At 43.1% G+C, this 15,000-nt stretch overlaps 2 protein-coding genes across 2 annotated transcripts in view; one reads left to right on the forward strand and one right to left on the reverse strand.

The window, feature by feature from the left end:
• The window catches only part of fzd3a (frizzled class receptor 3a), a 48,749-nt gene extending 42,085 nt beyond the window's left edge, over positions 1–6,664 (reverse strand). The window contains exons 1-2 of the mRNA XM_063223617.1: positions 6,523–6,664; positions 5,185–5,675 (exon numbers count right to left, since the gene is read on the reverse strand). Coding sequence (XP_063079687.1) covers positions 5,185–5,385 — 201 coding nt within the window. The 5' untranslated portion in view covers positions 5,386–5,675; positions 6,523–6,664. The remainder of the gene's footprint in view (positions 1–5,184; positions 5,676–6,522) is intronic.
• A 629-nt stretch (positions 6,665–7,293) lies between these two features.
• Positions 7,294–15,000, forward strand: part of fbxo16 (F-box protein 16) — a 21,435-nt gene continuing 13,728 nt past the window's right edge. The window contains exons 1-3 of the mRNA XM_063222512.1: positions 7,294–7,359; positions 7,702–7,840; positions 8,179–8,214. Coding sequence (XP_063078582.1) covers positions 7,739–7,840; positions 8,179–8,214 — 138 coding nt within the window. The 5' untranslated portion in view covers positions 7,294–7,359; positions 7,702–7,738. The remainder of the gene's footprint in view (positions 7,360–7,701; positions 7,841–8,178; positions 8,215–15,000) is intronic.

The raw sequence follows: 15,000 nt of genomic DNA on the forward strand, positions 1-15,000 counted from the left end.
TGTAAAAGAAAAGCTCTGTACTGCTGCTTCTGGAACAGTGCGTGTTTTCCCAGCAACAAGAGATTTAATGTACTGTAGTAGGATAAGTCTGATGACGTGGAAAGTATCGTGACAGAAAAGTATTTTGTGTGTGTGTGTGTGTGTGCATGTGTGCCGGGAGTGTGTTCGTGTTTGTGCTTGTTTGTGTGTGCAAGTGTGCATGCATGTTTCTGCTTGTTTCTTTCTGTGTGTGTTTGTGGATCTGTATATCTGTTTGCTTGTGTGTGTGTGCATGTGTGTGTGTGTGTGTGTGTGTGTGTGTGTGTGTGTGTGTGTGTGTGTGTGTGTGTGTGTGTGTGTGTGTGTGTGTGTTTTGCATTATTGTGCATGCATGTTTGTGTATATCTGTGTACATGTATCATATGTTTGTGAGTGATTGTGCCCATGTGCATGCATGTTTGCCCCCGCGTGTGTGTGTGTGTGTGTGTGTGTGTGTGTGCGTGTATGTGCGGTTTGGCTGCACTCTGAGGGTTATGTAACGTGGCTCATATACTCACGAGGCAGAGGCGGCAGATGGTACTACACTGGCTGCCCTAGCACACACACACTCACACTCACACACACTCACACGCACACACACCCACGCACGCACGCACGCACACGCACACACCACACACACACACGCACGCACGCACACACGCACACGCACACACACACTCTCTCTCTCTCACACACACACACACACACACACACTCTTTCTCTCTCACACACACACATACACTCTCTCTCTCTCTCTCTCTCTCTCTCTCTCTCTCTCTCTCTCTCTCTCGCGTTGGCGTTTTTAAGTTTGTTTACCCCAATGTAGAATAAAGGGTTTTTATTATAACTTCAACCTTGACTCGAAGGAGAGTGCTTTGGATTCAGTCATTTTTCTATGAAGCCTTAACAGGATTAACCAGATGCACCCCTTCTGTCTGGAGAGAAGACTTTGAGCGCTCTCTATCCTTTTCCTTTTAGTTGCCTTTCAGATTGGCTGATAGAAAATAAAACTTATTAGCCGCTATCAGTGATAGTGAGTGTATGTTTGACTAGAAAAATGTAATAACTACTAGCCAAATGGGCTAGTGATGAAAAAAACTTAATTCATAGCCCTGATTACATTACATTACATTTCATTGCATTTGGCAGATGCTTATTAAACCAAAGCAACTTCAATCGAAGACATAATCATAGCCGCACCAACCTCACTAGCAGATACAAAGTGCACAGGAAATGGAACAAGTGGAGATGCTAAGTGTTTTTTTTTTGTTTTTTTAAAGGTACACTGTGCAGGAAATGGTCAAAAACAGTACTGCAACTGTGCTGCTCATTGAAACTGTGTCGCCTATTGCCAAATTTGACCGTTTCATGAAAGTTTACTAAGTAATAAACTAATATTTTCTAGTATGGCCCAAGTACAGTCATTTTTGCAGCTAAAAATCACTTTCTGGAAATTCAAATTGGCGGACCATGGAGAAGATCCCCCTTTTTATGTATGAAAAGTGCAATTTTTCCAGTCATAATGAATACTTAGAATTTGATGGTGGTGGTAAGTATTCATGAAAAAGGTAACATTAGTGAATGGGTAGCATGAATTCTGGAAATAAACAACTTAAAATCTCACACAGTGTCCCTTTAAGTATGCTAGCACAGTAAGCGGTTAGGGTGTCAGACGTGTAGCCCAAAGGTTGCCGGTTCGACTCCCCACGCACCAGGTTGGTGGGGGTAGTAATCAACCAGTGCGCTCCCCCATCCTCCTCCATGACTGAGGTACCTTGAGCATGGTACCGTCCCGCTGCACTGCTCCCTTGGGGCGCCATCGAGGGCTGCCCCCTTGCACGGGTGAGGCATAAATGCAATTTCATTGTGTGCAGTGTTCACTTCTGTGCTGTGGAGTGCTGTGTCACAATGACAATGGGAGTTGGAGTTTCCCAATGGGCTTTCACTTCACTTCACTTCACAGGGTTAGGTAGAGTACACACACACAAACATACACACATCGAGCCCAGCCCTCCATTCCTGCCACCTACTGTCAGGGATGTGTGGTGGGTTTGGCTTGATGTGTAAGTTACATGCCAAGGGAAAAGACCCAGTGTTATGTCATAATAATAGTGCCCCAGTGTGCAGGGTTCTATTGAAAATAATGAAATCGAACTTTTGCGGAGCAGTGCGCAGCACTTTGTCGGAGCATTTGTGCGCTATGAGCCCTTACTCCAAAACACCACTATATTAAAATGAGAGAAACGGGAGCTCAGTTTGCATGTGACTTTGCTAGACCTGCACCTGCACCCAAACCCAATTTCACATGAACATAGCATTGATAGTCAATGGGCGGCACCGACAAAATAGAACTTGCACCCCATCTTTCTGAGACGGTTGTTCATGTTTATTTCTTTGTTAAACTCCCTCCCTCTGCCATCCCCATGTCCCATATACAGTACCACCACCACCACGATCACCAAGAGGGATTTAGCGCATGTTGCCCTCGTCCTCATCCCTTGCCCGTTCCCATGCCCCCTCCTCCTCCCCCCTCCCCCCGTTCCCATCATCCCCCTCTCCATCCTCATCCTCCGGCTGGCTGCCCTACCCAACCCTGTGTGGCCATACGATGCCGTTTTCATGTGAGTCAGTTTGCTAGTCCTGCACCCAATCTTTTTGAGACGTATGTGCATGTTTTTTTTTCTTTGTTAAACTCCCTCCCTGCCTGCCATCTCCATGTCCATCTCTATATACCACGACAACCACCAAGAGGGATTTAACGCATGTTGCCCTCCTCCTCATCCTCATCCCTTGCCCGTTCCCATGCCCCCTCCTCCCCCCTCCCTCCATTCCCATCATCCCCCTCTCCATCCTCATCGTCCGGCCGGCTGCCCCACTCCCCCTCTGCCCTACCCTACCCTGTGTGGCCCACGATGCTCTTCATCGTCTCGGCCGGCGCGGAGGGAAGACAATGTGGCCGGCTAACGCTAACAAGGCTAATGCCGCCGCTCATCCCTGAGCCTCCACTTACTCTGAACACTTACTCTCGTAACCACAAAGAGGATCTCACCAGCGGAGCGGCCGCAATCAATCCAATCCGGATCAGCGGGGAAACATCATCTGGACGCAGATTATGGGACCATCAACATCACAGCCGACACAAACCATAAATAATCATACACACACACACACCAGGGTTGGAAATAAGTATCCGTCCACCCGCCAAGGACGGGTAAATTTCAGGGGTGACGGGTACATTTTTCAACCCACCAGTCACTTTGAGTGGTAAAAATAGCTAGTGACTGGTAGATTTTAAAATCTACCTGCCACAGTGACTGGTGGGGGAAGTTCCACCCCTGACAACACACACACACACATACACACACACACACACTGAACACGATGAGCCCCTGTGCAGTTGGAGAATGGTATAGATGTTGAAACGATGATGACACACATTCGGAGAGTGGGACAGCGCGTGCCGTGCCGTACCATGCCCTGGGATGAGAGTGCTGCGCTGCGCTGTGCTGTGTGATAATGCGTGTTGAGAGGGTTGCTTTGGGAGTTAACTCTGGCCTCTACTGTATTCAGTGCACTGGCTGATCCAGATGGCCTATTTATCTGACCTCTTCATATAGGCCTACACATCATTTTAACGGAGGGAAAACAAGCACTTGACAACACAAGGACATATCAATACAGGGCAAATTGACATTCATACGGACTTAATTCCTCCCTCTCTCTCTCTCTCTGCCATTCTTAATCGCTCCGTCACCATTGCTCTGTCTTGTTCTACCCCTCCATTCTATTCCCCCCTATTGCTCTCTTTCTCTCTCTCTCTCTGTCTCTCTCTCTCTCTCTCTCTCTCTCTCTCTCTCTGTTTCTCTCCATCTCTAGAGAGATTAAAACTGAATTTCCAGGCTGACGCTGTGCTGTTGTAATGTGATCCAATGACTTACGTAGAGCAAAGACGCGGTGGTCGGTGGATGGATGTCTAACTAGATTGCCACCAGAGCCAAAACACTTGCTTGTAATCTGTGGTGCGATGCACGCTAATGCCGTCAGTGTATTGTTGCAAATCTCCCCGTAATTTGAGCGTCTCAGACTCAAGACTCAAGACACAACCTGCCACCAAGCAGGGCCGACCGATGGCTAACGCGACACCAGTCCTCTCAAGAACAAAAAAACAAATCCTCTCAAATCTAGTTGAGTGACACAATGTGGGAAATATTCTAGTGGTAAACCCCACTTGTCGGGCTACACCCAACCCGAGTCGAGTGGGGGAACCCAATGGCAGCACACACAGACAACAAAGACGCTAACAGCCACCTACAGACACCAACACCAAAACATTGATGCTACTGCCCAACATGCAAAATCATCATGAACAATTCAAAGTGAAAAAATAACCAAGTAGGTATTGCATGCCATTGACCCAAGAACAAATTGGTTTTAGGGGCTACAAACCCCTAAATTCTAGAATCTAGAATTCTAGAAAGACAATAATACACATACAATACCCATTTCCAAGACTACCAACAATGCCTGTCACACACCTGTTATAACATTATTATCACAAAATTAAAATGATGATGAATGATGACCAATAATGACCCTGTATGACCATGGTATGTTACTTAAACCCTTAGCGCAGAGCCTATGTTACAACCTTACTGTCACCTAAATTGTAATGGCTATGTCTTAATCTGTTACTTAAGGCTCTCTGTAATGTCATAGCAAATGTTGTTTTGATGTACGTAGTTGAGTATTTTCAGCAAGTAGTGAATAGGCCAGCCGCCGACCCCATCTGCACTAAGAGGCTACGACTCTCCGTATTGTCATAGCCATGTTGTTATGATGTAGCTCTAGCTGAGTGAACGGGGCCGCCTTCCAGAGACAGGCCCATCCTCATACAGAGCCTAGAAGCCCAATGGCAAACAGAACGAACAGTCAGGCTGCACAGGCGACATCGCAGTGTACTGTCCATAATCTTATAATGACATTTTACATGGAACCAAAGAATCCAGAGTGTTTCATGTGCATTGTGCTGATGTTTAGGTCACAAGATGCAATGCATAGCACAGGCAACATACAACACCACACATAGACTAGAGGACATTACTCCCCCCACACTCACACACACACACACACACACACACACACACACACAGATAAAGACAAACCTACCTCCATGGCGAGGGCCGCTGTTTGTTGGTCGTAGTGGTTGAGCATGTTAGGCATGAAGGTAGAGTTGTAGGGCAGGTCCTGGCACATGCGCAGGGTGATGGGCTCGCAGGTGAACATGCTGTGGCTTCCTCCGGCTCCGGCCTCCATGTGAATGGCCATAGTGGCCGCCACCAGCGACCACAGCACCCACAGGTGGCCCATGATGATAGGGGCTAACACGGCAGGGAGTTGCGCTGGGCCCGGCTCCCCCGCCCCGCCGCCGGAAGGACTGCTTTGAAAGACGGCTGTCTTAGCTACGTGGTAATGGTGGTGGTGGTTGTGTATGGGGAGGTAGGGACGCTTCGGGAGTCCGGACAGAAGGGCAGCATGTTATTCGGGAAAAACTGAGCCTGGCACGGCGGGTGTCATTGCTTAGAGTCCTGAAGATCTGGGTTTTCTTCTGATGGAAGTCGGTCGGTGCTCCTTCAAGTCCAATTTACGGTTTTGGAGATCTGAAAGTGACAGGTAGGCCCTATTATATCTAGCGTTACAGGCTTTATACAGATAAATATAGGGACTGCTGTTCATAGTTTTCCCTTCAAGCGTCATGGTATCAATCATTTCACACATACAATATGGCTGGAATTGTATATTACCGTTCCAGAACGTGTGTAAACAACATGACAGAAAAAATACTTGCGCGTGAACGACATTTTCAATTCTTCCAAAACATAGGAGTAGCACAACTGATTAACAACTGCTTAACTACATGGTGGTTCACTTGAATCATTGCATGTGCTTTAAAATTTGAAGTCTCTTAAAACGCATAGCCTAGGCCTACACCAACAAACTATGCCTCCAATTTAACTGACGGGTTTCACAAAGTTCTTTTCTCTTCAAATAAGTGATCCCATTAAGCGTCCTCATTGACCACATAGGATGTCCAAGTGGCACGACATATCCCTCTGTGTTTATGTAGCCAACAGTAGGCTACCTTGCTCTCTCTCCCGTGGTAGATAGGCTACAAAGTATACCGGTAAACGTTACATGGGCTACAAATGGCACTAAAACATAACTACAACCAACAGCCCGGTATGCTCTCCTTACACGAAGGGAACACACACGTACGCCAAACAACACACAGCCAACGGCGAACAAAAGATACAGCGTTTTAACCGATACCCTACCCATCGAATCTCCGGGACGTTGGGTTTCGTGTTGCCTAGTATCTCAAATGAAACGACGTTTGGTTTGAATAAACTGGAACGAGGTGGTTATGAAGACGACAAGTGATGTTGCCCGTAGCCTATTTGTCGAAAATAAAGTGTGCTCGAACGTAACATTATAAGCTCGACTTACCCCAGTTTTGAATTTGATAGCCGTGTTCACGTGCAGGACCCTGGGCTCTTCCTTCTGTGTCCGTAACAATAAAATCGAGTCCGCTTCTTCTCCAGCAGGTTTGAGCGATTGCGTCGGGAACGCGCGCAAAGGGGAGGGGGACGCGCCTAGAACCAACCCCCTCTCCCCTTCACGAAAATGTAGTTGTCAAATAGACAGCGTGACGTCTGTCAGAGTTGTACATTTACCAGAGAGCTGACCTTCCTTTTTGCATTTTGTGGTCATGATAATCATATTCTTGAGTTCAGCCATATTCTTTTACGCGCAGCAACCAAGAGTAAGATACAAGCGCGTGCTACAAACTAGTAATTATAATGTAGCGACCAGTCTACGTCCTGCATTAGGCCTATCACACAGATGGCTTCATTGTTTTCAATGCACAATTATTTTAAGAGCCATCCGGCTAACCTTTTTTCTCTTCTTACCATCGGCGACAAGAATAATCACTGTGCAATCAAGTACCACCCCCAAGCGTTGGTCTGGTTACTCCTAGCGACAAGCACTGGTAGCAATACAAGGGAGACGGTGGTGGCGCTGTCGTCTGTTGGGCCACTGTGAAGCGACACATTACTATGGAAACTGGTAAACTCGCATGTGAAGCTCTCGCTGTGGTGTCTCGATAGTCTTGACAGAAATGGTCAAAGGGAGGAATGCGAGCGCGCGGCCTAAACAACTTGCGAATTTTCTCTCCTTATCGACTCCACAGCCGTTCGAGAATATCAAAAGGACGTGTGACATCCACCGCAGGTGTTAAAACTCACTGTGTACAAGCATCTGTTCAAACTAACTCTTCGTCAGGTAGGTGTCGGGGCGGTTTGTGGACTGACATCATTGTTTTAGTTGTTTATTTCTCAGCAGTGACCTAGTCTCTCATTGAAGAACTAACCAAACTCCCGTCTAATGAAGGCTACACACGGCATAATAAGACAACAAGCTATCTAGCCTACTGCGCACAATTGCTCCAGCCTAAATGAAAAAACTTTTTGTTCTCTGTGTTAAGATTGTTCTCTGTGTTAAGATGCGCTGTTGATAATTCACCATATCTCCTATGTGTGAAGAAATGCAACATTACGTAAGAGCAACATACATTTGTATATTAAAAAAATGTTTTCCACTCATTACGTTTATTTCCCCTGTAAGATTTCTCCATAGGAAAGATCTCCTAAATCACACCAAGATGCCCCAGGGGGCCACCAGGACAATGAGTGCACCACCAAAACAACTGCAGACAAAGCTGAGCACTTGGACTCCACTCAACCATCAGATGTCTAACAACCATGTAGGTTATGCAGCAGTTATACTGTAGGCCCAGGCCGCATAGTATTTTCACTGACAGAAATATACAGTAATAAAAGCCCAATTGGGAAACTCCAGCTCTCATTGTCATTGTGACACAGCACTCCACAGCACATAAGTGAACACTGCACAGAACGAAATTGCATTTATGCCTCACCCGTGCAAGGTGTGCAATAGTTTGGGTAATGTATGTGTGAATAAAAGTAATTGCTTTCCATTCTATTCATGTTCATAATCATGGTTTGATTAGATATTTATAACCTACGGACAAATAGAGTTCCTGGATATATTCATGTAGACATGTGTTTCTCTTCTGTGCAGGTTTTTGAAGAAAGAAGGCTTCTACTCAGGAAATGGGTGAGGATGAAATGTAATGTTTAACCTGTCATCATGTTTAGTAAAAAAAAAAAAAAAAGCCGCACTCCCGGATGAGTTTCATACAGTTTTAATACTGGGTTAGGTAAACTGTAAGAAACTCATCCGGGAGTAAGGCTTTTTTTACTAAACATGAACTTTGCTGTTTGCTCGCACCCGAAGACTTTGTAAGAAACATTTGGGAGTTGAGCGTGCTTTCTCTACAAAAATAACCTGTAATCATGCACAGTCTCACTGAATTTATTTGAAATTGCGCTTGGTAGTTCCATGGTGATGTGTGACATAACATCGCAGCCTCTTACTGCAGATCCTGCGGCCATCGACAGGCCTATACGCTCTTTGCTGAAAACGTTCAACTTCATCATAATGACAGCAGAAGAGTTGGTAGAGCCCTACTAGTGTCCCTCAAAACCAACTGGTGCTCTTGGAAGGGGTTCAATGTTCAAAAAAGGCCTATACGCTCTTTATTGAAAACGTTCAACTTCATCATAACGACATTGCTATGACACTGCAAGGAGTCTGAGGTAAACGATTAAGACACGTCATTACCATTTTGATTTTGGACAATGCGGTTACAGCAGAGGCTTTGCTCTGCAGAGGGGCCGCTGCTGGGCTTAACCAATTTCATCATCTTTCTGAGTTACATTTGATCTTTTGTTGCAAGTCAGAGGCGTGCTCAGTCAGTCCCTTTAGACAAATGTGAAAAAAATGTTCTGCTGGGTGCTCTTTGGTTCAAGGTATTTGTTTGTCCAATGTTAGTTGAAAAGATAAAACTTTTCTTCACCAAGGCACTCCAAAACGTGTAGTTAAAATGTCTTTATTATAATACCATGTCCACTTGGGACTTTTTAAAATTACCCATGCGTAGCAACGGTTGGGCCTTCTTCATGCCCTGAAGAAGCAGACATCAAGACATCAAGCACCGTACCTTACATTATATTACATTGAATTTGTCAGACGCTTTATAACCCAAGTGACTTTCAAAAGAGGTCATAATCATACCCAACATCACTAGCAGATGTGCACAGGAAATATACAGAACAACAAGTGCAGATGCAAAGAAGGGTTAGTTAGGTTTTTTTATTTTATTGTTTTTATAGTACGCACACACACACACACACACACACACACACACACACACACACACACACACACACACACACACACACACACACACACACATCATGACAAGAGTCTGGCCTGCTTCCAGGGCAGCTCAAACATTAATTTAGTAGATACTCAAATGCAAAGGTGTAGTTTTGGCTTGCAAAGTGGTGGGGACCTAAAATTACACCCATGCTCACATGCACACTTACACAGAACAGAATAGAAATAGAACAGAATGTTTTTTTGTTTGACGTCGCTATTCAAATGTACACTTGACACCATACATGTTCACAATAAGACTGAAAGGAACTCACTACAGTGCAGCATTTTTAGGAATAGTCATGTAGGCCCACACTATGAAGTATTTATAGAAAAGAAGTCTTCCTAGCAGATAAAAGCAACATAAACCTTTCATGAAGAGTTACTCTACTCTATCATCTTGGTTTGCCATTCAGTTGCAGTGGAGGAAGTCATCAAAGAACACGTAGGGGAGTAAAAGTAAACATCAAGCAATACACACACACACACACACACACACACACACACACACACACACACACACACACACGCACACATGCACACACACGCACACATGCACACATACACACACAGAAACACACACAGACTCTCTCTCTCACACACACACACACACACACACACACACACACACACACACACACACACACACACACACACAGACTCACACACACAGACTCTCACACACACACACATCCTAGCATTTTGTGCAGCTGCACTACCTCCCTTTTTACTCTGTGTGGGGCAGTGGCAGTGTGTGACAGGTGCATGTCTCAGCTTTGATGTGCAGAGTAAACAAGTGTTGTTGTTGTTCTCTGGTGAAGATCAAACAACAAGGCTGGCCCCATAGGTCACTACAGGCAACTAAAACACCAGGGGCCTATGCTATTACTAAGAAGCTGGTTCAGGAGTAAACCAGGTTAAGTCAAGAGGTAAATCATCTATACTAAACCAGGTTAAGTCAAGAGGTAAATCATCTATACTAAACCAGGTTAAGTTAAGAAGTAAATCATCTATACTAAACCAGGTTAAGTCAAGAGGTAAATCATCTATACTAAGAAGCTGGTTCAGGAGTAAACCAGGTTAAGTTAAGAGGTAAATCACCTAATAGAAGAGCCTGGAGTCCTCATGGTCCTCTATTAGATGATTTATCTCTAAACTTAACCTGGTTTACTCCTGAACCAGCTTCTTAGTAGCCTATAGCACACCAGGGCTGGCCCCATAGTTCATAAGTCACTACAGGCAGCTGGGACACATCTCTCTTACACATTTCCTTACAACACCATGTGTCTTACTTACATACTACTAACAACACATGTCAAGGGGTGCATTTCTCGAAGCCATAGTTGCTAACTAGCTACTATGTTGTTTGCTATGCAATTTCCCATTGGCAACTATGCAAGTTGCTAACTGGGTAGACACTATGCTTTTGAGAAATGCACCTCAGGAATGTTAGGCCGCACAATATGTGGTGATAGAGTAATGGCCCGTGTATAGGGTTGCCAACTGTCAATGAAAAAAATACGGGACATTTCATCGTGCCGGGGGTCTGGGGGTTGTCCCCCAGAAAAATTAGCATTTCTTAGATGTAATTTCTTGCATTTTAACGTCCTGTGTCCCGTTTCAGTTCAATACGGAACCCGTACTTTTATCTCTAAATACAGGACGATTCCGTATTTCAAGGGACGGTTGGCAACCCTACCTGTGTACATCAGGCGCTACCTACGCGACCCAGGTAGCTGGGTTGGTTTCGACATGAATTCGTTTTATTCACTCTGGATGCTGCACATGTTTGATTCAGCTAATCACATAACGGCTCTGTCTTGACAGACTGGGACATTCGTCGATATGAACGTTCCAATTGGTTTTCGCCGAACCGCATCATAGCGAATTCGCTTAAGATTAGCTTGAGTTTAATCGTCAAAATTCGCTCTGGTCGCTCAAGAAGCTTCGCTCCCAACGAATTCGCTCTGGTAGCTTTATTCGCCTTCTCTCCATAGAGAAACAATGACTTCCGTCGCGCAGGTCGCTTAGTTCGCCTTCGATGTACACGGGGCTTAAAAGTCACCAAGAGCAGTGAAGTCTGTGTTATAGTACGTATGGGGGGTTTCAGTCAATCAATATCATGGGTGTGATTTTGTAGAGGACACTCGCAATTACTAAACATGGATAGTGCACCTTTGTTCTGCATACAAGGCTAATCAGTACCATTTTCAGGAAATAACTTGAGGAAATGTATTTTAAGTTTTTGTAGCTGTCAGGATTTGTTACGTTTATTAAAATGATACAAAAAAAACAGCCTGTCATTGATGGTTAACCACAAATGAACATCAGAGCTTTTGTATCTTAAATTCTTAAAATATGTCCCCTTTTTTATGAATTGTGTGTTGCCAGAATGGCAATGACCAAGTTATGATGTCGCACTAAAGCAGGGGTGGGGAACCTATGTCTCGAGGACCGTTTGCGGCCCTTGAGGCCGTTTTATCCGACCCCCGATATCATTTTAATGTTATGCAACTTCACATGAAATATGACATATTTTGTAAAGGAATCTTAGAAATTACATTTCCAATGCAATTAAGTTATATTCAGGGGACCTAGAGAAGCTGGGGACTGTTTTAAAGGTGTCTACCTTCAATATAGGCCTATATTGCATGGGGAAATCTTGATTTGTGTTCAGAGTACGGCCCTTGGAGGACTTTTATGACCATTGTAGGAATTTGAAGTGTCCCCTCGAATTAAAATGTTTCCCCACCACTGCACTAAAGGCTCTGTGTGATGCTGTAGTAGTAATAGCACGGTAGTAAGAAAGTCCACCTGGGAAACTCCAAGTCCTATTATCATTGTGACACAGCACTCCACAGCACACATGTAAATTGCATTTATGCCTCGCCCGTGCAAGGACGGCAGCCCCAAATGGTGTCCCAAGGGAGTCCTGCAGCTGGACAGTAGTACCATGCTAAGGGTAATTATTACTCCCCCCAACAACCTGGCAGGTCGGGAGTCCAACCAGCAAACTTTGGGCTACAAGTCCGACGCCCTAACCGCTTACCCATGACTGCCTTGTAAAGTCTTTCTAACAACTATTACAGTACTAAGGTCTCTGCGTGATGTTGTAGTAGTATAGCATTATGGTAGTAAGTATAAGTTGTTTAACGACCATTACAGCATTTTGCTGGCGAAGTGATACTTATCATGAGGCTACTTCTTAATTTTACAAAACAGAATAGAGTAGAGCAGACTTTATTGTCATTTGTCTTTGGTCTCACTGCATAAAAACATACATGTCAATGGATATTCATTCCATTGCTCAAAACTTTGAGAAACTTGAGCCTTGCTGTGCAGTTAGCAGAGATGTCAAAAGTAAAAGTAAAGAAAAGAAACCTAGTTTCCTTCCAACCTAGTAACTCATCTGAGTAACCAGTACATCTGTGTGTGGGTAGATGACGGATAGGCAGCAAAAAACATTTTTTTCACAAAACATTGTTTATGAGGGGAAAAAGTATATGTCTACATAGTGCAGAAATTAATCTTTCAAAAAATCCAAGTGGTCACAATGTTGGTCTATTCATTGATTATTTATTTATGTTGATAAAGCAATTTGCTAAAAATATGTCCTTTGGTGTGACGTTAAGAAATAAATATATTAAGTAATGTAGAAATGGCTTGATGGAGTTTTATGAACATTGTTACACTCTTCATATTTATTGCAATTTTTTAAAGTCTTAATTTAATGAGAAAATACCATTTTAGTATTTTTTTTCCCCATTAGATGTGACATTATTAGAAACCTTCGAGAAAAAACAGGGATATCTTTCTTTTAAATGTTCAAACTTGTCCGAATTTATACAAACTTTTCAGGGACGATAATTTGTTCTTCCCTATAATGCAATATTCAGTGTTTATCAAACAAATTGTTTAGCTCAAACAAATATTTGAGCTTTTAAAACATGTCACACCGTAGGACATTCATGTCACGCTAAAGGACAGAAATGCAAAACTGAGCCAGAAACAAATATATCAACATGATTATTTTGTCTTTTGATCATAATATAATGTTGTAGTCAATATGGACCTACACTTTACACTTATAAGTCTTTGAATCGTCGATTATCAGCCTATCGTAACTCTTAATGACATCCATGCGGTCATTAAATGTAACCGGCAGAGCTCATAAGACTCATACTGAAGTGTGACCTTGGCTTGACCATCACACTTTTGTAGGTATGCTATGACTGTCACACCATTGAACCTGTAGTGTGTAGTGGCCAGTGCCTGTTTGGTATCTCAAGCTGGACAGCACATTTATGCTGTATATTGAGCTCTCCACAGCATACTTTATTCATCTATACTCCTCTATATACTCTCTCACTGATCTTTCCTTCACTGTTACCATTATATTTCATGGTCTCAAAGCACCATTAATGTCATTTTATATCATTTGACAGTATCTAAAATCAACAGCAAATATTCATCAACAATGCATCAAAGTATAAATTCCAAAGGCCAATAAAGGAATAAGTAATTTGAATACACAATATTTATATAGTCAAACAACAACAAAAAAATATATGTACTACCAGTTGTTTTAAAAGCTATTTCTCAAATACCTAGTCCATTGGTGTGACCTGTTTGTCCTTTGGTGTGATACTCCAAAGTGTCACACCATAGGACTTTTACCATCACACCATAGGACTTTTACCATCACACCATAGGACTTTTGAGCTTTTGAGTTAATTTAAAGCCATGTCGTTGCCAACTGAAATACAATTTCACCTTTAGTAAGATGCATTTTCATACATCTACATAAGAAAAAACAATGAAAAATATACACTATTGTCAAAATGTATTTTATGGTTGTCACACCAAAGGACTACAAAACTAATACATCTTGTGGTAGCAAAACATAATTGATTGACTGAAGAACTGTGAGAGAAAGATCTAAAATCCACCCTTGCCATTGGCTTCTTAAGGGTCTAAAGTCACAATATATGTACCGCTGGAGCTTCAACAATAGACAATTATCCACAGAATTAGCCAAAAATATGATGTCACACCACAGGACATTGTTTTCTGCGACAAAGTTTCATAAGTCCATACGGTCTCAGAAAAACAGGGAAAAAATTAAGCATTGCCACTTGCTAAAATAGACACCTTGAAAAACATGCCAGGGTTGTTTAGACAAATAACTGAGCTTTGATTATTTATTTAAAAATGTTTTAATATGGAGAGCCAGGCTTGCCTCAGTCACACCATAGGACAAATGTGACATTTGACTCAAAATTAAGTATACTTATTTAAGCTCTGTATTTATTACACATTACTTTTTCACAACAACGACATTAGTTTAATCATTTAAAGCATTGACAATTTTGAAAGCATGAATTTACTTAATTTTAAGAGCCTGCGACAGCAAAATTTACACGTCACGTCATCTACCCGTGTACTTGTCTAACGATCAGCTAACTCTGCGCTGGTTGGATCAAACTTTTGGTGGGTTTTTGTTAGCTTTTTAGTGTTTTTTTTCTGTAACAACACAGTCTATCTACCTCATTTAGATACCATGGAATAACTGGTGTAAGAGCTATTCCATACAGTGTGCTAGTGTTATACTTACACCATGAC

The sequence above is a fragment of the Engraulis encrasicolus genome, chromosome 18 (assembly GCF_034702125.1).
Source record: "Engraulis encrasicolus isolate BLACKSEA-1 chromosome 18, IST_EnEncr_1.0, whole genome shotgun sequence".
Lineage (NCBI taxonomy): Eukaryota > Metazoa > Chordata > Actinopteri > Clupeiformes > Engraulidae > Engraulis > Engraulis encrasicolus.